We start from the raw sequence: 23,280 nt of genomic DNA, 5'->3' as shown, positions 1-23,280 counted from the left end.
TGTGCCAGCTGGCCCAGCTTTTGCTGCACAGCCATACCCCAAAGGAGGGCTCCTGTCCACGCTACAACGTCCCAGGTCACAGACCACAACCGGGCTCAGACGGGATCCACCCGCCGCTGAGCCCCCCCGAGGAATTCAAGCCAGTGTTAAGAATCCCAGCCGGGGCGGGGGCAGAGGCTGCTTTGTGGGGATTTGAACATAATTCTACAGCCACCCGCTGCTGCTCCAGGCCTCCGCGGGAGCCGGCTCGCTGAGCTGAGCCTTGTCACCAGTTTCTGCACCGCCCCGCCCCACTGAAGTTATTGGCATTGTGCCTTGGTGGGAATGGGAACCAAGAGGCTATAACTCTCCTGGCACGACCCCTGGCATGTCTCAGACATCCAGAGAGCTGGACAAGCATGGGGGGGGGAGGGGGAGGGGAACTGTACGTGCCTCTGACTTTAAACCCACTGTCCTGATTCCCCAAAAGAAGCTTATTTCTTAGAGCTCAACGGGATCTACAAAACAAGCCCAGTTTGACCCCCAGTAGTTGCATCGTTTCTCTGTGTCACACACGGGGATGTAGGGTTTTTTCATGGACACACAGAATTCCAAAATGGCAGAACCAAAACTGAGCAAACCTCTCCCTGGAGCCGAGAGCGAGTATGGGCAACGTCACAGACTTGGTTTGGAAATCTGTGAGCAACCACGAAAGGGAGGTTTTAACAGAAGCTGGAACTAACATGTATGCTATAATCATGCACAACCAACAGGGAGAACTTCCCACCTCGCTGAAATGCAGCCACCTCTGGAGTGGAGCGAGGCAGCTGTTTAACAGCTCAGAGCAACACATGGCAGTTTAGGGCCCACTCCATTAGAAGGGAAAGGGGTTCCTCAAGGACAGGCCTCCCGCCCTGCTCACACAGCGCCATGACCCCAAACTCTCAGGCAAAGGGCCCAGGGGAGCCAGGAGAGGTCTGGACACTCACCCGGCTGATAGCGCCCGATGGGGCACAGCAGCTGGTAGGATCAGGGATCCGCGCCTCCTGCTGAATTGCCAGCTCCTGCTGCCCCCTGCCCGAGGGCTGGTGTGCCCGGGCCCCTCCCAAAGCCCCAGCAGGGGCTGGGGGAGATCAGCCATGCACGTTAGTACGAAGAGAGGGGGAGGAAGTTAGATGCCACCAGTTATGTGGCCCCCATGCGGCACGATTCCTGGCATGTCCCCCTGGTGCCCAGGCTCGCTGCGGGCTCCTCAGCAGATTGTGCCTCTTCCGGGGGGCAGGGAGGGAAGGGTCGTGGACAGGGTGGACTGGCCTGAAGCCAGAGCAAACCAAACAGCCACACGGGCCCCCCACGTCCCCTCAGGCTCCAAGCCCACAGAGGGCAGGCGACTCGTGCCCCCCACCCGTCCCTGCACCCGGGGCCACGGGGAGTGGAGGAAAGGCAGAGGGAAGCAGAGCAGACGGACGTGGTTCTTACTCATCGATCTTATCGGGGAAGCCCCAGCAGTGCTGGGAGTTGGTGTCTCCATGGCCAGTGTGGATGAAGCTGTTTTTTAGCGGCTGGCTGATGTCGTGGGCCGACAGCCCTGCCACGGAGGTCACTGTGTTTCGGGGGAACTGCCCCACTTTAAGGGTCCTCTTATTCTGACCCCGCCACCAATAATTCTCAGCCCTAAGGAACAAAAAGGCCCTCGTTACTGACACGAGAAAGCGTCTAGCCATGGCCAGCGCTGCCAAGAGAGACTCGGGCTCTGGAAAGGTGAGCACCGCAGGGCCCTGCCGGGACGCACAGCCCTCCTCGCGCCGGCCAGGCTTGTCCCTGCTTTGCACCCAGGGCTAAGTGACTCACCCAAGCTCACCCGGCCAGTCAGTAGCAGAATCCGGAACAGAACCCAGGAGTCCTGAGTCCCAGGTCCCAGCTTGGACCAACTTGCCTTGCTCCCCCCACGAGAGCCAGGAGCAGAACCCAGGCGTCCTGGTGCCCAGTCCGACACGCCCTCTCTGGCCCTGGACTCCATGGGATCACTTGAGGGCAAGAAGAGCTGTGCACAGGCCAGCCAGAGGTGCGCAGGTGGGGGCGTGTAATGCCGACAGGCAGCCTGCCCTGCCCTGCCCCTCAGGCTGTCACCAGCCTAGCGGAATCATTGTACCCATTAGTGAAATGCAGCCACCTCTGGGGTGGAAGGTGGCAGCTGCTTAGCATGGCACAGCAACACGACACTGCAGGGCAGTGAAACAATAGAGGAATTTTGGGGAGCCGTGTGCCAACGCCCCAGGTGGGGTTTGGCCAGGACACTGGGCTGACGCCCAACTGCCCCAGAAATTGCTGCGGGATGGTCAATGGCCACTGCTGGTTGGGACCTCAGATTCCAATCGAATCTGACAGAGGAACAAGCAGCAGCCCTAGGACCACAATGGGGCGCTGACTCTCAGGGGAGAATGCCCCCACTGAACTGCCCCCACAGCGCCCCCCGCCGACCCTCCGCCGCTCCCCACAGCGCCCCCGCTACCGCTCCGCCGCTCCCCGCAGCGCAGGGCCCCCGCCGACCCTCCGCCGCTCCCCACAGCGCACCTCCCCCGCCGACCCTCCGCCGCTCCCCACACGGCCCCCGCCGACCTTCCGCCGCTCCCCGCAGAGCAGCTCCCCCGCCGACCCTCCGCCGCTCCCCGCACGACCCCCGCCGACCCTCCGCCGCTCCCCACAGCGCAGGGCCCCCGCCGACCCTCCGCCGCTCCCCGCACGACCCCCGCCGACCCTCCGCCGCTCCCCACAGCGCAGGGCCCCCGCCGACCCTCCGCCGCTCCCCGCACGACCCCCGCCGACCCTCCGCCGCTCCCCACAGCGCAGGGCCCCCGCCGACCCTCCGCCGCTCCCCGCACGACCCCCGCCGACCCTCCGCCGCTCCCCACAGCGCAGGGCCCCCGCCGACCCTCCGCCGCTCCCCGCACGACCCCCGCCGACCCTCTGCCGCTCCCCGCAGCGCAGCTCCCCCAACGACCCTCCGCCACTCCCCACAGCGCAGCGCCCCCAACGACCCTCCGCCGCTCCCCGCACGACCCCCGCCGACCCTCCGCCGCTCCCCACAGCGCAGGGCCCCCGCCGACCCTCCGCCGCTCCCCGCACGACCCCCGCCGACCCTCTGCCGCTCCCCGCAGCGCAGCTCCCCCAACGACCCTCCGCCACTCCCCACAGCGCAGGGCCCCCAACAACCCTCCACCGCTCCCCGCAGAGCAGCGCCCCCAACGACCCTCCGCCGCTCCCCACAGCACAGCGCCCCCAACGACCCTCCACCGCTCCCCACAGCGCAGGGCCCCCAACGACCCTCCGCCGCTCCCCACAGCACCCCCAACGACCCTCCGCCGCTCCCCGCAGAGCAGCGCCCCCAACGACCCTCCGCCGCTCCCCACAGCACAGCGCCCCCAACGACCCTCCACCGCTCCCCACAGCACAGCGCCCCCAACGACCCTCCGCCGCTCCCCACAGCGCCCCCAACGACCCTCCACCGCTCCCCACAGCACAGCGCCCCCAACGACCCTCCGCCGCTCCCCACAGCGCCCCCAACGACCCTCCACCGCTCCCCACAGCACAGCGCCCCCAACGACCCTCCGCCGCTCCCCACAGCGCCCCCAACGACCCTCCACCGCTCCCTACAGCGCAGCGCCCCCAACGACCCTCCGCCGCTCCCCGCACGGCCCCTGCCGACCCTCCGCCGCTCCCCACAGCACAGCGCCCCCAACGACCCTCCACCGCTCCCCACAGCACAGCGCCCCCAACGACCCTCCACCGCTCCCCACAGCGCACCTCCCCCGCCGACCCTCCGCCGCTCCCCACAGCGCCCCCAACGACCCTCCGCCGCTCCCCACAGCACAGGGCCCCCGCCGACCCTCCGCCGCTCCCCACAGCGCCCCCAACGACCCTCCGCCGCTCCCCACAGCGCAGCGCCCCCAACGACCCTCCGCCGCTCCCCACAGCGCAGCGCCCCCAACGACCCTCCGCCGCTCCCCACAGCACAGCGCCCCCAACGACCCTCCGCCGCTCCCCGCACGGCCCCCGCCGACCCTCCGCCACTCCCCACAGCGCAGCGCCCCCAACGACCCTCCGCCGCTCCCCACAGCACAGCGCCCCCAACGACCCTCCGCCGCTCCCCGCACGGCCCCCGCCGACCCTCCGCCGCTCCCCACAGCGCAGGGCCCCCAACGACCCTCCGCCACTCCCCACAGCGCAGCGCCCCCAACGACCCTCCGCCGCTCCCCGCACGACCCCCGCCGACCCTCCGCCGCTCCCCACAGCGCAGGGCCCCCAACGACCCTCCGCCGCTCCCCACAGCGCAGCGCCCCCAACGACCCTCCGCCGCTCCCCACAGCGCAGGGCCCCCAACGACCCTCCGCCGCTCCCCACAGCGCAGGGCCCCCACCGCTCCCCACCAACCCCCCCACCGCTCCCCACAATGCAGCACCCCCACTGAGTCCCCACTACTCCCTGCTGACCCCCCGTCCCTCCAGCGTAATGCCCCAGCCAACCCCACACCGCTCCCTGCAGCGCCCCGCCCCCCGCTGACCTCCACACAGCACCCCCTACTGAACCCCCCCCACTCCCCGCTGACCTCCACACAGCACCCCCTACTGAACCCCCCCCTGCTCCACAGTGAGGACTGGAGCCAGCAGTGCAGAGCGCCCCCGTCTGAGCCCCACCCCTGGCAGCGCAGCATCCCGAGCATCACGCTGGGGCCAGTTCCCGCAGCGCAATTCCCCCGTAGTGCCAGGAGGGGGTGCCGGGCTCAGCACCCCCCAGTGGAGTGCGCCCCCCCAACTGGCCCACCAACATCACCCCGTCCTCAGCAGCAGCCCCACAAGCCTCCGGAGGGGAGTCTCGGGGGGAGGACACAGAGCCCCTTGTAAAGCTTTCCAGGCGGGGGCAGGGGTATTGTCAATGACAGGGATTGAAGCACCCCCCCACCCCCGCAGATCCCTGGGTCCCTCCCCCGGCTGCTGAGGGAGGGGGCGCCGGGATCCCCGCCCAGGCTGAGCCTTGGCGTTTCCTGGAACTACCTGTGACTCACGGCAGGCCCGACTCAGCCCTTTTCCTGTTTACCTCTGAGCCCGCGGCTGGTAGCCCTGCCTGCCGGCCCAGCCCCGGCTCCGCTCCGGGGCCCAGGATATTACTCAGCACCGGGACCCCTGAGCAAGCTGCTGGCACCAGCGCCTCCTCCCTCGCCTGGGGGGGCTGCTCCCCGCCAGGGCAGCCCTCTGCCAGGCCCCCGTGGCTCTCCCCGCTCCTTCTCCCCCTCCATCACCCCAGCCACCTCTGCTCCCCGAGGGGCCAGTGCCCTGTGGCCAGGAGCCCACCCCTCTGCTCTGACACCCCCCGCTGGGCCCGTCTAGTGTCCCCCAGCCGGGACGCTGGGCCCAGCCCCGAGGGTGCGAAGTTCGCAGCCCTTCATGTTTAATGCTGGGGAGACAGGGGGGCCTGCACACTGGCCCAAGCAAAGGAGAGAACCTAACGGGCTTTAAGGTAGGTCCTGCTATATTAACTGGGGGTCTATTTCCCTCTGTGGACTCTGGCTAGGAGCAAATGAGTTTAAAGTAGGTCCCACTGTATGTACAGCCTTCCAGGGCTTGTGGGGACCATTCCCCTAAGGGATGGAGCAGGTCTGACAACGGACAAAACTCGTGTCATGCAGCTAGCTGCTGTTCTCCCCTCGGGGACTCCCTTTAGCCCTACAGGCTGGTAGCTTCTGATTATCATATGGCAGAGAATCCCCAAAGAGAGGCAAGCGGGTGGGGGTCAGTTATCCCACCATTCACAAGCAGGGAAACTGAGGCACAAAGCGGGCAAGTGGCTTGTCTAAAGTCACTTGGCAAACCAGCAGCAGAGGCAGGACTAGAACCCTGGTCTCCTGGCTCCCAGTCCCGTGCGCTTCCCACTAGACCCCCCAGCTTTGGGCAGGGAAGGCCGGCCCGACGCACACGGCCACAGGGAATGGCGGCCGGTTGGGAGATATCTCCCAGCAGCGGCTGGTTTCGAGGCCCTTGCAGCACACCCCTGCGGGCAGCAGCCTTTCCCACCCCGCCAGCCTCCGCCTGCCGCAGTGCTGGGCCATCTCCTGGGTCCCAGCTCCCCAGGGCACGGCGGCAGGTGGTGCACGAGTGACCCCCAATACCGAGCCCGTCGGGCCTGGCCCGAAGCTCCCGCAGCTGCAGTGGCAAAGCACGAACTGCGCCTGTTCGGGCTGGTGCTTTGGGAACAGGACGATGCCACCTGCTGCCATCCAGGTTCCCCGATTCCCCACGGTCACTGGTCCGAACCACCGATGCCAATGGTCCCGTGGCAAAAGCAGCACTCAGTGACTGGCATTGCAAAGATGTTTCCCTTCCCCCGTGTCACTACTTCACCCTTCCCGCCGCCCAGCATGGCCCGCCCCTTTCACAGGGGAAACTGAGGCACAGGTGGGTTGAGCAGTGTGCCTGCCCCCTGCTCCCCCAGGGGGTCACTGCAACAAGAACACAGACCCTCCCAGTCCTGGTCCTGGGCTCTGTCCTCTAGCTCCCGTGGCCTCTTTCACAGTACACGCCAGGCCCCCAGCCCGCGCTCACCTTAGCCCCCCAGACCCTGCCGCAGCAGAACCCCAGCCCCAAGCCACCGGGCAGTGGCCCTGCACAGCCTGCCTTTCACCTCAGACGGGTCCGTCGGGTCTCCCAGGGAACGAGGCGCGCGCCGAACCGGCTCCTCGCTGCAGGCGGGCAGCCCAGCCGAGCCCCGCGTCAGGGCCAGCGTGCTCCCGGCGTGTGGCCCAGAGAGCGTCTGCCTGAAAGTGGCTAAACCCGCCAGCTCCGGCAGCTGGAACGGCTCAGCCCCGGCCCCAGACCATGATGCAATCGGGGCGGCGTGCACACACTGGTTCTGCATTAACTACACCCTCCGCTCCGGCTCCGCTGACGAATCCCTCCCTGCAATTAAACTGCCAGCCCTCGTGCAAGAGTCATCGCCGGTCCCTAAAGACACACAGTCCTGCCTGATTCATCCCCTCTGCCGTGACGAAAGGCATGGCCCCCGCAACACAGGCTGCTGCCCTTGGGAGAGCCCGGGTGGGGTGGGATCCCCCTCCTCGCTCTATGAGAGGAGCAGGACGGGAGACTGCAGGCTTGGATTCGGGGGTGCTTGCAGAGCTGGAGGGGAAAGCTGGCAGGATTCTGTGTCTACACACACACACACGTGTTCCCGCACAAACACCCCCTGGGTGGGATACCACCAAACACACTGCGGGGCTTTGCAGTTAGCCATGGCCCTTGGGCTGCACTCTGCCTGTCTTGGAGCAGGGCCCCCTGGTCCCGCTGCCCCCCCCATGCTGAGACCCTCTGCACCTGGTTCCGATTCTGCCATTTCAGAGCCCTCGGCCCCTCCAGCAGCCACCTTGCCCAGCCCCCCAGCCTGCCCCCAAAACCCTTCGCTCGGTCCCGAGAGCTCAGCACTTCTGGAGGGTCTCCAGATGCCCTGTCCTCTCTCCAGCCCTCCGCTGGGGGGCCATCTGGGAATGAAGGCCTGGGATGTGCAGCACCAGATTCCCTGGCACGCCCAGAACACCCAGGGATGGGGGCTCTTGACCCCTGCCCCTTGTGCCAGCACAGACACAGGGCAGCGTGGGGCCAGAACAGCAGCAAAGCAGATAGGAAGCAGGAGGCTCCTGGGAATTAAAAGATCCCAGCTCTATTCCGGTCACGATCACCACTATGTGCCTCAGTTTACCCACACATAAGCCACCGATCCAGCGCGCAGGGGGCTTGGGGCATCCAGGACCCTCCACGCTAGGGCTAAGGAAGGAGCAGCTGTTCTCTCCCCTTCCCACCACCGTTGCTCAGTTCTGGGAAGCTGTCCCAGTTTACCCCTGGCGTGGCTTCCCGCTCCAGGCGTCTCAGATAACTGTGAGCAGCGGGAGTGGCCGCGGGGGCGGGGGCGTGCGTGCCGAGGGCAGCGCTCCGGCTGCTCACAAGGGAGGGCAAACTAACAAGTGCAGCAGCACCCAGGGAAGTGACTCACCCAGGGCTGCGGGGGACGGACAAAGGCAAAGGCAGAGCAGTGGCTTGCAGCATGTAACGGGCGGGAACGGCCCTGGGCACCAAGCCTCCCTCTCCGGGCTGATCCTTCAGCTCCGTGGCCGAGGGACAAGCCCCGGAGACGGGCGGGGCCAGTGCCGCTGGGACGGTCTCTGACCTGCCACTGCGGGTGCTCGCAGAGACCCTGGGGCTCGCTTCTCAGGCACTCGGTGTGCAGGGCACGCAGGGAGTGGGGTCAAGTGGTCAGAGCAGGGGCGCCGGCAGGCAGGACTCCTGGGTTCCAGTCCCAGCTCCGCCACTGACTTGCTGGGGGACCATGTGCGTAGCCCTTGCCTTCACTGGGCCTCAGTTTCCCCATCTGTGGCAGACGGAGGATCCTCGCACTGGACAGCTCTCCCCACTCTGGAAGGGGGTTGGAGGACTCAGCCCCTTGCCGTGCACCACGTGGCCCCGGCTCCCGGTCCTTAGCTTAGCTGCCCGTCACCCCAGCCCAGCAGTGCCTTGCCCCGAGCTAGCTGGGAGCAGCCGGAGGGAGAGGCCCAGGGCAGCGCAGCATCACCCCAGGGATCAGGGCGGCCGAACCCTGCATGCAGACAGCGCCCAACGCAGCCTCAGCCAGAGCTTAGCACCTGCAGCCCCCTGCCCCTCCAGCTCTGCCATCGCCCCTCAGCCCCGACCTGCAGCCCCCCTGACTCCCCAGTTCTGCCATCGCCCCTCAGCCCCGACCTGCAGCCCCTTGCCCCCCCCCCAGCTCTGCCATCACCCCTCAGCCCCCTGCCCCCCCAGCTCAGCCATCACTCCTCAGCCCCAACCTGCAGCCTGCCTGCGATTCCAGCCCTCAGCCCTTGAGCAGACACAGCCTGTCATGGCACCCGACGCAGCAGCCTGGGGACACACAGAGCCGGGGGACTAGGCTGGGCCGTGCTCCCTGGGGACACAGCTGGGGTCAGAAGCCAAGTCTGGCCAATGACAGGCCAGGACCCCCCCATCCAACCACGGGCACTCAGCGCATGGAGGGAAGGGGGCTGATGGGAGCAGGGGGCGGTGGGGGGAGGCGCTGGCTGTGGAGCCGCCCCAGGGAAGGGGGGGCTGAGAGAAGCTGGGGGGGGAGGCAGGGGGGACGCCGTGGAGCCACCCCAGGACTCTCCAGACGATACCTGCCCTCGATGACTGTGATGACGTCGTTCATCTGGATGTGCAGCTTCTCCGGCTCCTCCACGTCCTGCAGGGCTCTCATGTCCGTGGGCTGGGCCTGGGAAGGCAGAGAGCCGGGGGGTGAGGGCTGGCAGCGCCAGGGTCCCCCCAGAGCCGTCCACGTTACGGCTGGGCCTGACCCACCCCTCAGGTGAGAGCTCACAGCAGGAGCTTCTGCCCAGAAGGGCTCTGGGCTCCCTGGGCCGGGCCTGTTGCGATAGCCAGACACCCAGATCCAGAGTCCTGGGCCCCACGTGGCCAGGCTGGTGACAGGCCAGGAAGCAGCCACTTGCAGGAATGGAGCCAGCTGCCCCAGCCAGCCCGGAGCCAGGCAGCACCCTCCCTGCCCTGGCTGCACGGGGCCAGGCTGCTCGCTGAGCACAGGCCACCCCTACGGCCAGAATCTCCCCGAGAGAGCTCCTAACAGTGAATCTGCAACGGGGCCTGCTCCCTGCTCTCACCACCAGGCCACACTCCCCTCCCAGCGCCATGCTGAGCAGGGGAGGGGAAGTCTCCAGGCCAGAGGTGCCCCCGGTTGGGCACCGCACGCTCCTTGCCAAAGGCCCACGGGGTGCTTGCCAGCGGCCAAGTCGAGTCTGTCCCCCACCAGAGCTGAGGCTGAAGGCTGGGGGGAAGGCAGCGCAGCCTGGCCACAGCTTCCATATGGAGACAACGGGTCCAGCATGCACCTCTCCCCGTCAGCCTGGCCGTGCCCCCCCTGGGGGCACGTCACTTCCCCATTCCCCCCCCAGCTCTGCACAGCGCAGGGGCCTGGCAGGGAGGGGCAGAGATGGGGGAGCTCTAGTGCTCCTTCCAGCTGGCTCAGCCAGCACCTGTGGGCCCATGGGCCCCACTCTGCACCTAGGCCCAGGGCCTCCCGAGGCCCCAGACTCCCAGGAAACCAGCGGGGCCGGGCCCCGGAGTTCTGAGCAGCTTGGCCCGTATTTGGGCTCCCACAGGAAGGGGCGCAGCTGGCAGCACTGCTGGCCGTCGGCGGCTCCTCCGGCAGGAATAGGATTTGCAGGGGCTCGGTGCCTGGCGCACAGCTCCAGGGAGGACACCTAGGTCGGGTGGCACAGAGGGGCATGGACCCACGCAAGCCAGGGCCAGCTGCCCCTCCGCCCCCCACTGCCTACCTCCAGCAAAAAGTCGCGCAGGGCCACGAAGGTGGGCCGGTCCTCGGGCTTGTGTGCCCAGCATTGCAGCATGACATTGTAGATGTCCTGAGGGCAGTCCTCGGGCCGTGGCAGCCGCTCGCCCTCCTTGTCAATCTTGTGGAGGATCTGCGGGCATGGAGGGCAGAGGCCGCGGTCAGGGTCGGGCGGAGCAGAGGGGGCTCGGGCAGCCATGGCAGGGGGCTGGACGGGGTCACACCTGGCAGAGGCGGGAGCGGAGACTGGCCAGGCGCAGGAGGAAGACTGCCCGACGGGGGCTTGGTCGAGGCGCTGGCAGAGGCCTGAGGCTTGCAGCATGTAACGGGCGGGAACAGCCCTGGGCACCAAGCCTCCCTCTCTGGGCTGATCCTTCAGCTCTGTAGCCGAGGGACAAGCCCTGGGGACGGGTGGGGCCAGTGCTGATGGGACGGAGGCCTGGCCCTCCCCATCAGCGAGGAATCCTGCTGGGCGAGCTGCATGGATTAGCCGTGGGGATGGACACAGCCTGTCTGGGTCAGGTGTGGGGCACAGAGTCCCCTTCTAGTGTGACTGACGGGCACCAACCCACCAGTGAAAGCAGGAATCTAACTGCCTGGCTTGAAGGGTGCCCCGGGACAGGCCGGGAGCGGGCACCTGGGAGTCGAAGAGGGTGGGCCAGGGGCAGGCGCCAGCCATCAGAACTGAGGGGCCATGGACATCCTAACCACAACACTCCTCCCTGCCTAGGGTTATTGGGGCCAACATGCTTGCCCCCCAGCCTGGAGACCCCGTTCAAATCATGCCCTAGCTTCCAAGCCAAAATCCATCGGGCAGGTCTCAGCCCATTCCCATTTCAGGGATCTCTGATGAAGAAGGACCAGGGATAGGCTAGCAGAGGGCTGTGGGTCAGGAGTGAGGGACACTGGCAGTGCTGGGTGTGGGGAGCCCAGAGCTGGGTGTGGGGAGCGCAGGGCCGGGCTAGCAGGGGGCTGCGGGTCAGGAGTGAGGGGCACCAGCAGAGCTGGGTGTGGGGGGCTAGCGGGGGCTGCGGGTCAGGAGTGAGGGGCACCAGCAGAGCTGGGTGTGGGGGGCTAGCGGGGGCTGCAGGTCGGGATTGAGGGGTACCAGCAGAGCTGGGGGGGGGGGAGCCCAGGGCTGGGCTAGCAGGGGGCTGCAGGTCAGGAGTGGGGGGCACCAGCAGAGCTGGGTGTGGGGGGCTAGCAGGGGGCTGCGGGTCAGGAGTGGGGGTTAGCAGGGGCCTACGGGTTGGGATTGAGAGGTGTGACCAAGTGGGACTGTTCTTAATGTTTCCTCTGAATATTGTGGGGGTGCCTCAGTTTCCCCTATGCAGTTCTTAAGTATCTAGGGGGTGGGGTAAGGGTGTATGATCGTTGCAGAGCCCTAGAGGACAGGTGTGTGCAGGGGTCTGGACACAGAGAACGGCCCTGTTTCCTGGCAACCGATGGCCTGGGCCCTTCCCCCCTGCAAGGTGAGAGCTAAAGGGTTGGAGAACAAAGGAATCGGATGCCCTCCTGGCCTGGGAAAGGAACAAAGCCCAGAGGAGGAGGGGCTGGAGGGAGTTTCAGTTTGGGGCTGGCTGGGACATGGAGTGAAGGGCAGACGTGGTTGTCTGGTTCACTGCCCCCCAAAATGGACCCAGCTGAGGGGTCCTGTTCTCTGCACCTACAAGCTCTGTGTTAGACCATGTCCCTGTCGTCTAATAAACCTCTGTTTTACTGGCTGGCTGAGAGTCCCGTCTGACTGCGGAGTTGGGGGGCAGGACCCTCTGGCTTCCCCAGGACCCCGCCTGGGCGGACTCACTGTGGGAAGCGCACGGAGGGGCAGAGGAGGCTGAATGCTCCGAGGTCAGACCCAGCAAGGTGGAAGCCGGGTGAGCTTTGTGTCCTGCAGACAGGCTGCTCCCACAGAGGAGACTTCCCCAGAGTCCTGCCTGGCTTCGTAGGGAGCAGTTCCCGAGCATCGCCCAGGGACTCCGTGACAAGGGGCACCAGCAGAGCTGGGTGTGGGGAGCCCAGGGCTGGGCTAGCAGGGGGCTGTGGGTCAGGAGTGAGCTGAGCTGGGCGTGGAAGAAGCTCAAAGTGCCTATCCTGTCAGGCGCCCACAGGCACAAGCCGGACGTTCCCCGGCAGGCTCCCTCAGGGGTGCAGTGCGTGCGCCGCCAGGGGAGAGGAGCCCCTGAAAAAACTCCCTGGGATCCCCAGGCCTCAATGCCCCCTTGCTCTGCGACAGCCCCTCCCTCCTGCTCTGCCGGAACGGCCCTGAGGGGCCACAGCTCAGTGATGCCAGCTGGGCCTGAGCGATGCTGTCTGCGCGAGGCGCAGAAATCCCCATATGCGGGGGGCAGAGGGCGTCTCCCCTACCCAGAGGGGCCAGGCCCAAGAGTGCAGGCCCCAGGGCACGTGGCATGGGGCTGTGCTAGGTACCTGGCTGCCGCTGAGGCCGACCCACGGCTCTTGCCCGTAGGTGAACATTTCCCAGAGAGTAACCCCAAACATCCAGGTGTCGCTGGCGTGCGAGAAGGTGCGCGTCTTCAGGCTCTCCGGGGCACACCTGCAGAGAAGGGCTGGCAGAGTTACTGACGCCCCCGCAGGCGGCCCCATCCAGCCTGGCAGAGTGGGGCTCCCTGCTCAGCTCCAGCCCTCTGGGGTCCCCCCACACAGGGGCCGAGGGCCAGCCAAGCCAGCTGCCCCCCAGGATGCCACTTCCCTCTCCCTGGAAGGGGGCTGGCAGGACGCCCAGCTGGAGGGACAAGGAGGCGTGGGGGGGTGAGCCACCCACAGCTAACAGGCCCCAGGCACTGAGCTGGCAGGGGGGTGCTGCGAGAGAAATGCACATGGCGGGGGCTCACCAGGCGAAGGGCACCTTGCGGTGCTCCTGCATGACGTAGTGGTCGTCGTTCTTGGGCAGCGCCCGCATGAGCCCAAAGTCGCCGATCTTGACCAGGTCGCTGGAGGCCAGCAGGATGTTGCGGGCAGCCAGGTCGCGATGGATGAAGCGCTTGGACTCCAGGTAGGCCATGCCCTTGGCAATCTGGATGGCGTACTGGCACAGCGTGGAGATGAGGAAATGGCCCTGGTTCTTCCGCAGCCGGTCCAGCAGGGAGCCCAGCGGGGCCAGCTCCGTCACCTGGGCAAATGGGGCAGAGGGGTTGAGTCAGGCCCCAGCCACGGAGAGCGGGATGGGAGGCAATCCATGGGGATGGGCTCCATTCCTGTGGTGCCATGGGGCTCTGCACCCACATAGCCACACGCCAGTCTATCCCTGCCCCATGGTGCCACAGGGCTCTGTGCCCACACAGCCACGCACCAAGCCTGGGGGTCCATCCCGCCTGGAGGAGCCAGCCCTCAGCACCAGAGACGCAGTTGCCCCCCCAGCCATTCCCTTGGGACTGGGCCGCCCGGGGGGATGAATGCCCCCGCATGCTCTCACACTCACCATCTTCATGGGGGGCGAGAGCACCACGCCATAGAGCCGGATCAGGTTGCAGTGGTCCAGAGAGTGCATGGCATTCACCTCCCGGATGAAGTCGTCCAGCGCCTCCGGCTGGCTCAGCACATCCGTCTTGAGACACTTCACAGCCACGGTGAGCTGCGGGAAAACACAGGCCAGTGAGGTCCCTGCAGCAGCTCCCACCCCAGGGGACCAATTTGCTCACCTCTGGGGTAGGCCGTAGTGGCCGGCATGCAGGGGATGGGTATTCACACAGTCCCCCAAGCCCCCCTGCCACACCCCAGGCATGGGAGCGATGGGGAAGGGGGTGGCACTGGCTGCAAAGAGCATCAGCCCCAGCACTGCCTCAGGCTGGGAGACTCAAAGGCAGGCCCTGCATGAAAGGAATTAGTGGTCCCAGTCCAGTCTCTAGGTCCACATGACCCCGGGTGGTAACAGGGACAGATCCAGAGTGGAGGGCAGAAGACTGACCGTCCCGGGCCAGGCATGAGGAACGGTGTTGGCACCCAGGGGGTGGGCGCCCTGGCAGGGGCAGAGCCATCTGCAGATTCGGGGGCTGGTAGGGGTGGATGGTGGTGCTGGGATCCCGACTCGATGCCGATGGGGAAACTGACCAGCCTGGATTCGCTGCCTCAGCCCAGCGAAGGGCCTCAGCCAGGCAATCCTGAGTTAGCCCCATTTCCTGCTGGGATCACGCAGCCCCTCGGGCCATGTACTGGGTTCGCCCTGGCGTGCTCCGGGCCCCTTACCATCTTGCCAGTGGGCGTGCCCCACTCGCCGCGCCGCACAACGCCAAAGGAGCCATCGCCCAGCTTCTCGAAGAGCATCAGGTCCCTCTCGCTGATCAGGCAGGTCAGGGCCTGCTGCCCCTCCTCGGCGGGCGACGGGCTGGAGAGCTTGGGGAAGGGGGCCTGGGGCTGGAGCGGGAACTCTGCCTCGGGGCGCTTCCCGCTGAACACCTGGACAGACAGACAGGCAGAGGCGTGGGTCACAGGCATGTGGGCTTGGGGGTGGAGAGACACCACCAGTCAATGCCTCGTGATTCTGCCAGCATCAGGCAGTCCCTCTATGCACACCGGCCTCTGGCCCCGACATCAGGCACTGCAGAGCTCACGGTGGGAGGAGGGTTTAGGGCAGCACCTTTATGTAGTCAGAGGATTGGGAGGGTTCGGACTCCTGGGTTCTACCCCCAGCTCTGACTCACAGCCCCGCTCTGCGCCTCAGTTTCCCCATCTGTAACAGCAGCACTGACCTGTCTTTGTAATGGAAGTCGAGGGCCAGCATGCTGAGGGAGGGAAAGGCAGCCCAGGCTGGCGCGTGGGCAGAGCCAGCCCAGAGGTGTCAGGTCCCAGGGCAGGGATGGGACGGGCCCTGGGGCAGGGTCAGAGCCTGCTATGGGACAGGACAGCCCAGAGGAATGGGAGACAGTGGTACGAACAGACCCAGCAGCCTGCTCCAGCCCAGTAGTGCACGCCCAGGCCTGCGGCTGTAAGGTCTGACCAAGCTACTAACACCCCTGGAGTGGCATCACACCAAAGCCCTCGCGGGAGGCAAAGGCCGGGGAGGCTCCAAGCACTTCTCTCGCTCTGTCCTTGGCAGCTGTTGTCTAGTGCCCCTGACCCATGAATCCATGGCACTTCACCTTCCGTCGCCCTTCTGAGCCCACCAATGCAGCTGTCTCTGGGGTGGAGCGCGGCAGCCGTTGAACAGCACACACAGCAAAGCTTCCCAGCAGTTTGGGACAGGAAAAGGAAGACAGCATATCAGCTGGAGTCAATGCTGACCCTGTGCTGAGCTGGGGGGTTGTGCTGCCGTGCCCCAGTGGGGGCGCTCTCCCACCCGAGTCAGTGCCCCATTGTGAAACTGGGGGGTGCTGGCCCCAGGGAGCGGCATGAATGACTCAGCAGGGGGCGTTGCCCCCTCCAAGCTAGCACGAAGCCCAGATCCCCAGTGGGGTGTGAGGAGATGCCCTCTTTCAGATGAGCCGTGGCCAGGCGCTCTGGCTGAGGCAGCCCCCATCGCGCTGATTACCCCGGGGAGTTTCAGCAGGATGCGGATACTCGACCACTTCCTGTCCCCAGCTGCCCAAGTGCTGCTGGGTGCTGATACACAGCTGCCACGCTCTGCCCCAGAGGTGGCTGTATTTCCCTACTGACAGCCTGTGCTACTGCTGAATGGGTGCCAACCCAGCACTTATCACGGGGCCGACGCCAGGCTCCATGCTCCGGACGGCCCCAGAACGCTTCCTACCCCTCGGTCCCATGCTGCTGACCCTACTGGGTCCTCCTCTGGTCTGTGCCCATCATCTTGGCTTGAGACCCAGCTCTCCACGACAGGGACCACCGCCCTTGGTGCGTTTGGCACAGCCCTGGCACAAGGCCAGTGCCACGGACGTGTGGGTAAGAACAAAAGCAGGGTGCAGGCCATGGACAGCGTGGATGGTGCCCGGGCAGAGCGTTGGCTGAGACGCCTATTTGAGTCAGGGGGCAGCACCCTTGGGCCCCCCAATCTCACGTGGCTGGCACCAGAGTGCACCCCTTGGGAGATGACAGACTCGCTGCACCCTGAGGGGACTCTCCCGGGCACCGTGTGGACGCAGCACCGGGCAGTGATGCATATTCAGCTACTTAACACTTAATTGGCTTCCGGGGACACAGACTGATCACCGGGGGAAGGAATTTCCTGCCTGCCCCTCGGGCAGAGGGGCGCTCACCAACGCCAGCACCAGCCCCAGCCAGCCAGCTCCCACAAACAGCCAGCCAGCCAGTGAACTGACCCTCCGACCCGCAGGGTTCCCCGTGCACGCTGAGGGGCAGCCAGTCGCTGCCCTCGAGCCCGGTTATTGCAATCCACCGCCTCGTGATCAAAGGACCCTGCAGCCTCTGTCAATTTCTCTCAGTCACCCACTTCTTCCAGAGCTAATGCCAGGGCTGGGAAATGAGCTCCCAGCGCAGCCCGTGCACTTGGAGGGCTTGGGGCACGTCACAGAGCCCTGGCCCACAGCTCCATTTTCCTAGAACTGGCCCCCCTCCTCCCACGCAGGATTCCCCCCTGGAGACGCAGGCCCTGCTTCCGGCCAGCTGTGCGGCCCCACAGATAACGGCAGGACTACATTTCCCAGCAGGCTCTCTGCCGCCCACTCCTTTCCCTTGCTCTCCAGCAATTGGCAGAACGGCTCCTGGCTCCAGCCCAGGCAAGGGTTGCCAACCCTCCAGGATTGGCCTGCAGTCTCCAGGATTTAAAGATTAATCTTTATTATGTCATGTGATGAAATCTCCAGGAATTCATCCAACCAAAATTGGCAACCCTAGCCCAGGCTGTTCCCCTCTGGGGATCCCGCAGAGAGCCTGGCTCAGGGTGAGCGGGTGTGAGGAGCTTCCCTTCCCCTCAAAGCAGGGACACAGACAGCGGCGAGGGCTGTGGGAGGCAGCAGATGGCAACGCCGCTGGGCATCTAAAGCCACCGGGCCAAATTCCAGCCTTCACTGCCCTGCGCCCAGCAGGGCTGCGCCGGTGTGTCTGGGGCACTCTCTGCAGCCTCAGGCCAGTCCCGCGGCCGCTCTGCGTTTCCCCATCTGGGAAATGGAGCTGCTGGTGCCAGGGCTCTCACCCGTGAATGGCCCAATGCCCCCAGGACACCAGGCTGCTGCACCAGCTCCCCGCTCTACCTCCCGCTCAGCCCGGTGCCCCGGGGTGCCCCTGCCCAGGCGCTACCTTGCTCATCCACGACTTGCGCTTGCATATGGCTTTCCTGCGCTTCACGGCTTCCCACAGCCGCCGCTGGCCTGCAGAGACAAAAGGATGGTCACAGAGCTCACCCTGCTCCCTCCTGCGGCACCCCTCCGCCAGCTCCAGAGGGGAATCTGCCTCCACCCCACCCCAGGATGTAAGGCCTTTGTCTGCAGCCGTATTGTAAGGCCTAAAACCTAAGGCCTTCCTCTGCAGCCAGATTAAAAGAGCAGCCATTAGCTAAGAAGCAGGAAGTCACATCCTCACACTCCATCTAAATTATATTAAAACAATGTAATACCAGGCTGTTAAGAAGGAGATCCTGTCCTAATGGCACCTACTATCACCAGATAAAGAAACAGATCTTAAGATGGCTAAAGAAAACTTAGTTTGATAGCATCCTGTCTGTCAAGAAATCACTTATCAAGAGTTGTAGTTGTGAAATCCTCATTTCTTTATTGTTTTGTCATTATGGTCCCCACTTCTCTATTGTTTGTCTGTATGGTCTCTGTCTGGTTCTTTAATTGTTTCTGTCTCTTACATAATTAATTAAAATGCTAGGTGTAAATTAATTAAGGTGGTGGGATAGGATTGGTTAGAGAATTTTGTTACACTATGCTAGGATTGGTTAGTAAAATTTTAGTATAATGATTGGTTAAGATATAGCTAAAAAGGACTCAAATTTCACTATATAAACTGGGGTCCAAAAGGAAATTCTTTGGGAACCAACTCCAGGACACAGCCTCAAAGATCAGAGCAGCCAGACCTCAACACTCTGCCAATGACATTGTGCAGAAACTGGAGTGCCCCAGATGGACCTGATCCTGACTGGCCATCCAGAAAAGTTCATCTGTCTTATTGGGAGTGGTGAGCACTGTGCGTAGCATGTGCAGTCTGTTTTTGGTGATTGTTAATAAATAGAGGTTATGTAGGATATCATTGTGTAAGGCTCTTTCACTGGTAAAAGACCCCATAAACCTGCAAAAGATTACGCCCTGAGTCCACAGGGAAAGGGTGTTTGCCTGGAGCCCTCAGAGGGGTAAAGTTAGGTGCTTTTTGCCTGGAGCCCTAGGAACTGGGAAAGGGTGGGGGTGCCTAAATTAAGAGGTTTCAGAGTAACAGCCGTGTTAGTCTGTATTCGCAAAAAGAAAAGGAGTACTTGTGGCACCTTAGAGACTAACCAATTTATTAGAGCATAAGCTTTCGTGAGCTACAGCTCACTTCATCGGATGCATATCGTGGAAACTGCAGCAGACTTTATATATACACAGAGAATATGAAACAATACCTCCTCCCACCCCACTGTCCTGCTGGTAATAGCTTATCTAAAGTGATCATGGCCAGATGATCACTTTAGATAAGCTATTACCAGCAGGACAGTGGGGTGGGAGGAGGTATTGGTTCATATTCTCTGTGTATATATAAAGTCTGCTGCAGTTTCCACGATATGCATCCGATGAAGTGAGCTGTAGCTCACGAAAGCTTATGCTCTAATAAATTGGTTAGTCTCTAAGGTGCCACAAGTACTCCTTTTCTTTTTTTAAATTAAGAGGATTATGCCTGGAGCCCTAGGAACTGGGTAAAGGTGGGTACCCTTGAGTGTGTGAGTAACAGAGAATTTTGTGTGGGTAACAAGGACAGCCAGACCCCCGAGAGGAAGCCCAGCAGGACTTCCTGGAGGACCGGGAGCCATGCTGGAGAGGTGTTAACCCTACAACAACAAACCTGGAGCGCCAACAACAAAGCCATGTAATCCGGGGGGGGGGGGAACCCTAGCAGAGAGAGATGCAGCGCTGATTGCATGATTGCAGGTGCGGGGGAGGAGGGGACCAGCAGAGACAGATGCAGAGTGGATTGCAGGGGCAGGGGGGGACCAGCAGAGACAGATGCAGCGCGGATTGCAGGGGCAGGGGGGGACCAGCAGAGACAGATGCAGCGCGGATTGCAGGGGCAGGGGCGGACCAGCAGAGACAGATGCAGCGCGGGTTGCAGGAGCAGGGGGGGACCAGCAGAGACAGATGCAGCGCGGATTGCAGGTGAGGGAGGAGCAGCAAGGGGGCTTGGGAGGAAGTCAGAGGTCATACACACCAGGCCGCCCCATGCCGATCTTCTCCAGATCCTCATTTTTGACGTACTCGAAGTGTGAGAGGCGCGTGACGTTGAGGTCATCGCGGATGCGCAGGAAATACTGCTGCAGCTGCACCTCGGCCAGGAGCTCCAGGAGCCAGTCTGTGCCCTCGTCCGACTCCATGCCACAGGGCAGCGTCTGCAGAGACCAGAGAGCGGGGTTAGGGGGCAGCCTGCGGCTCCGGGCACCGACTGCCCTGTCTCAGCCCACGCCGGCCGGGGAACCTGTCTCCCCCGAACGGCTACCTGGGCCCCCGATGGAGGCATCGCTAGCGTGGGATGTACTGCTCAGTCCCACGCCCTGTATGGCTAATAGTGGCTGGAGTGTCTCCGTTAGCTGCGCCAGCTGAAGCAGCGGCCGTGGGCTGGTCATAGCGGCAGCAGCCACGTCGCTGAGCAGCTGGGGATGGGCACACTTGGCCCTACTACGCGCCCTGCCACAACCGGGACGGGCAGAGCCGGGGGACAGGAATTCCCGGGGACCAGATTTTGCTCCTGGAGAAGCCAGTGAGACTTTGGCCATCGCCTTGCCCAGGGACAGGATCCGCCCCAGAGCCAGCAGGGCTGTCCCAGTGCCACTGGGCTGCCGAGGTCGAAGCAGAGCCTGGGACAGACAGGGAGAGGGGATCTGCGGCTACACGAGGCCTTCAGAGGTACCAGGGCACCCCACTGCCTGCACAGGGCCGCCCAAGGCGCCAGCTGGGTGGGCTATGGGGGAGCACTGCCAGCTGGCCCCCCTCACCACTCAGCAGGACATGACATAAGGAGACATATGAAAGTCCCCTTCCCAGCAGCCCCCTTCACCCCAGCTGGTGGCTCGGCTTGGCTCCTCCGCCACTGGGATCTGACCCGGCAGGCCAAGGCCCTCTCCTCCTGCCAGCCCCATGTGCCCGGTGTCCGGGCAGCACCTGGCATCTGGGGGAGATTTCACTCCAGAACTGAACCCCATGATGCATGACTGCCCAGGGGACTTTGCTGCCCTGGGGAAACCCAGTCCTCGGTCCTGCAGTGCCCAGCTCATCAGTCCCCACCCTGGCTGGGACCCCGGGCACGACGGGTGCCATCCACAAGGGTATAAGAGGCTGCTCTGTCGTTCCCAGGCAGGTGCCCACGAGGGCAGCCCAGAGACCCAGCGCTAGAGAATTAACGAGCCGCTCGCCACCCGGGTGCAGAGAGGACAGGCCAGCCCTGCCCCGTGCCCCCCACCAGGAACCAATGGGAGCCCCGTCACCCCGCCATACGTCAGCCAGGCACCAGGGAGCGGCTCACTGCTCCCTGTGCCATGCTCCTCGTCTGCAGGGCACACAGATCAGATGCATCAGTGCAGGCTGGGAGCTGCTGCATTCCCCCTGCCCCGGCAGCGAAAGCCCCGTGCCCACCGGCAATGCCCGGGAGAGGGGAACCCTGGCTGAGACGTGTGCTCACGGGGAGAGCTCAGGTGGTGGAGCTGCTCTGGGCTGGCATGGGAGCACCAAGCTTGCCAGGCCAGCCGCTGGCACAGCAGCAGCACTAGTCTGTGCCCCCTGCAGTGCACGGAGCTCCCCCGAAGTGGGGGGGGAGGCAGGGGGGAGCCTGGTTTGAAATCCTGGAGTCCCAGGGTTCATGGAGGGTGGTGGAGAGGCAGGGCACACAGCGGGCAGCATTTCAAACAAGCTGCAGCTTGTGCTGACCTGCCATCAGCTCCTGACCCAGCCGTTGGGGTTGAGTGGGCAGAGCAGCCGGGGAGGGGCCAGGAGGTTTTGCTGCCCTCCCCAGCGGCCAGATGGTGCCCATCGGCGTCACCCCCCTGCCCTCCGAGCGAAGCTCCTGGTTATCAATAGCACAGAGAGCGATAAAAGCAAAGCTGCATTAGGCCACTGCAGCTGGCAGGGGTGCCAGGCTCTCACCCCGCCGCCCACCCCCTGGCACCGCCGAGGCACGGCACGCCAGCCAAGGCACGGGTGGATCTGCTTCCCGTGCCCATGTTTGGGATGGAAACTGGAGACGGCAGGTCTGGGTTATAAAACTGAGCGTGTGCCCCCTCCCACCCCGATCCTGGCCCTCCGGCCAGTGGGGCCTGGGCACATGGGCATGGACGTCCCATGTGCCCTGCTCCATAGACAGGTTCTGGCTTCCCCTCAAAGCCAGTGTGTCCCTGGGCCTATCTGTCTGTCCGTCCCTGGCGGCGTCTGTCCACAGCCAGCTCCAGTTCTCCCATCTGGCTGCCAGCTCCGCCTCACGAGCAGAGGGTCTGCCCCCCCGTTCTGAGTGGCAGGAAAGGCTGGCGCTGCCCATGAGGCTATGCAGGGACATGGCTCATGGGTGGTGCTACATCTTTGTGTTCATTGAGGGGGACAAAATCCCCCTGGCATCCTGCGCCCCCCAAGGCTGTCACAGGCCAGGCCCAGGGCAGCGCTCAGCTGGGCACCCCTTCCCCATCCACTTCGGCAGCATGGCTGTGCTGATCCGCACCCAGCACCGATGAGACCCCCTTGGGGGCCAACTCCCAGAGCAGGGTGACCCCAGGCTGGCTCTGCAGGGGCCCCAAGCTCCCAGAGGGGACTGTTCCCTAATGTTTGGAGAGGAAACCTGCTACTACCCCTGGAGGTATGGGCTGTCTCCCCAGTGCTCCTGTCCATACCCCACGCACCCTGACATCCGCTCCAGAAACGACATGGCAAACCGGGAAAGCACCAGCCTGGCCTGAGCCAAGCCATCGGGGCTGCCCCTGTGTGCCCCACACCCATGGGCCCCTCCAGCCCCAGAGCTCAGCTGCCCTGCAGTCACCATGCTGGGCAGAGCTCTTCAACGACTGACGGCCCCCGCTGCAGATCTGTCCTGTCCAGTCTCCTTTACCCGCTTGTTCCATTTCCAGACATGTGCCTCCCACCTGCGCTGCCCTTCACGCCACCCCCGGACACGCTGCCCTGTGGAGAGGCTACAATCCGGCTGGCTGCGTCTCCTCACTCCCCAGCTGAGCTCTTCCACCAACCTTGGACAACCCATGCTGCCAGGAGAACCCCTCCTCTGGGCACATGCAGCACCGCGGCCACGGCCTCCCGCTGTAAGGTCTTTGGGGCAGCGCCCACCTGGGTCTGTGCAGTGCCTGGCGCCATGGGGGGCTGGGCCATACAATGACCGAGAAGCAGAAGACAGGGTGCTCCCTCCCTCCCTTCCAGTGGCACCCAGCACTTCGCCCCCCTCCCACTCCATCCCGGGACCCTCCCAACTCTGTTTGCAGCACCTCCAATCGGGGGGGTATCACTCCAGGCCAATCTGAGCCCCCTAACACAGCCCCCCGCCCCCACCATCCACAGACAAAGCCCGGGCCTGGGGCTCTGTCTCCGGAGCTCTTGGGTTACAGCCAACAATTAAAATTCCCCGCAGTATAGTCTGGTCTAAAAATACGGAGGGTGGGTGCGGCCGGCAGCCAGCCGGGGCATGGCCAGAGTGTCCCAGCTCCCGTGGGTGGGGGGGCAGTCGCCTCATTGCCAAGCTGGGGTACAGCCCAACACATGTGGTGAGGTGCAAGGGACACATGGAGCAGGGAGCCCCAAGGATGGTGCAGGGCTCCCTGTGGCCGGTAGAGTCAGGTGGGGGGCGTCCAAGCTCTGT

General features: G+C 64.3%; 1 protein-coding gene across 11 annotated transcripts in view; it reads right to left on the bottom strand.

Moving 5' to 3' along the window:
• The window catches only part of TNK2 (tyrosine kinase non receptor 2), a 75,275-nt gene that overhangs the window by 11,264 nt on the left and 40,731 nt on the right, over window positions 1-23,280 (bottom strand). For 9 of the 11 annotated variants that reach the window (XM_073359080.2, XM_073359081.2, XM_073359083.2 and 6 more), the window contains 9 exons: window positions 19,648-19,825; window positions 17,545-17,615; window positions 14,581-14,790; window positions 13,817-13,969; window positions 13,230-13,507; window positions 12,805-12,931; window positions 10,364-10,510; window positions 9,191-9,285; window positions 1,459-1,653 (listed from right to left, as the gene is read on the bottom strand). In XM_073359080.2, coding sequence (XP_073215181.1) covers window positions 1,459-1,653; window positions 9,191-9,285; window positions 10,364-10,510; window positions 12,805-12,931; window positions 13,230-13,507; window positions 13,817-13,969; window positions 14,581-14,790; window positions 17,545-17,615; window positions 19,648-19,825 — 1,454 coding nt within the window. Of the gene's footprint in view, window positions 1-1,458; window positions 1,654-9,190; window positions 9,286-10,363; window positions 10,511-12,804; window positions 12,932-13,229; window positions 13,508-13,816; window positions 13,970-14,580; window positions 14,791-17,544; window positions 17,616-19,647; window positions 19,826-23,280 lie in introns of those variants that run through there. The other 2 variants (XM_073359088.2, XM_073359090.1) reach the window with 2 other exon arrangements.

This window comes from Lepidochelys kempii, chromosome 9 (assembly GCF_965140285.1).
Source record: "Lepidochelys kempii isolate rLepKem1 chromosome 9, rLepKem1.hap1, whole genome shotgun sequence".
Classification (NCBI taxonomy): Eukaryota; Metazoa; Chordata; order Testudines; family Cheloniidae; genus Lepidochelys; species Lepidochelys kempii.
This window is presented reverse-complemented; position numbering and strand designations above follow the sequence as displayed.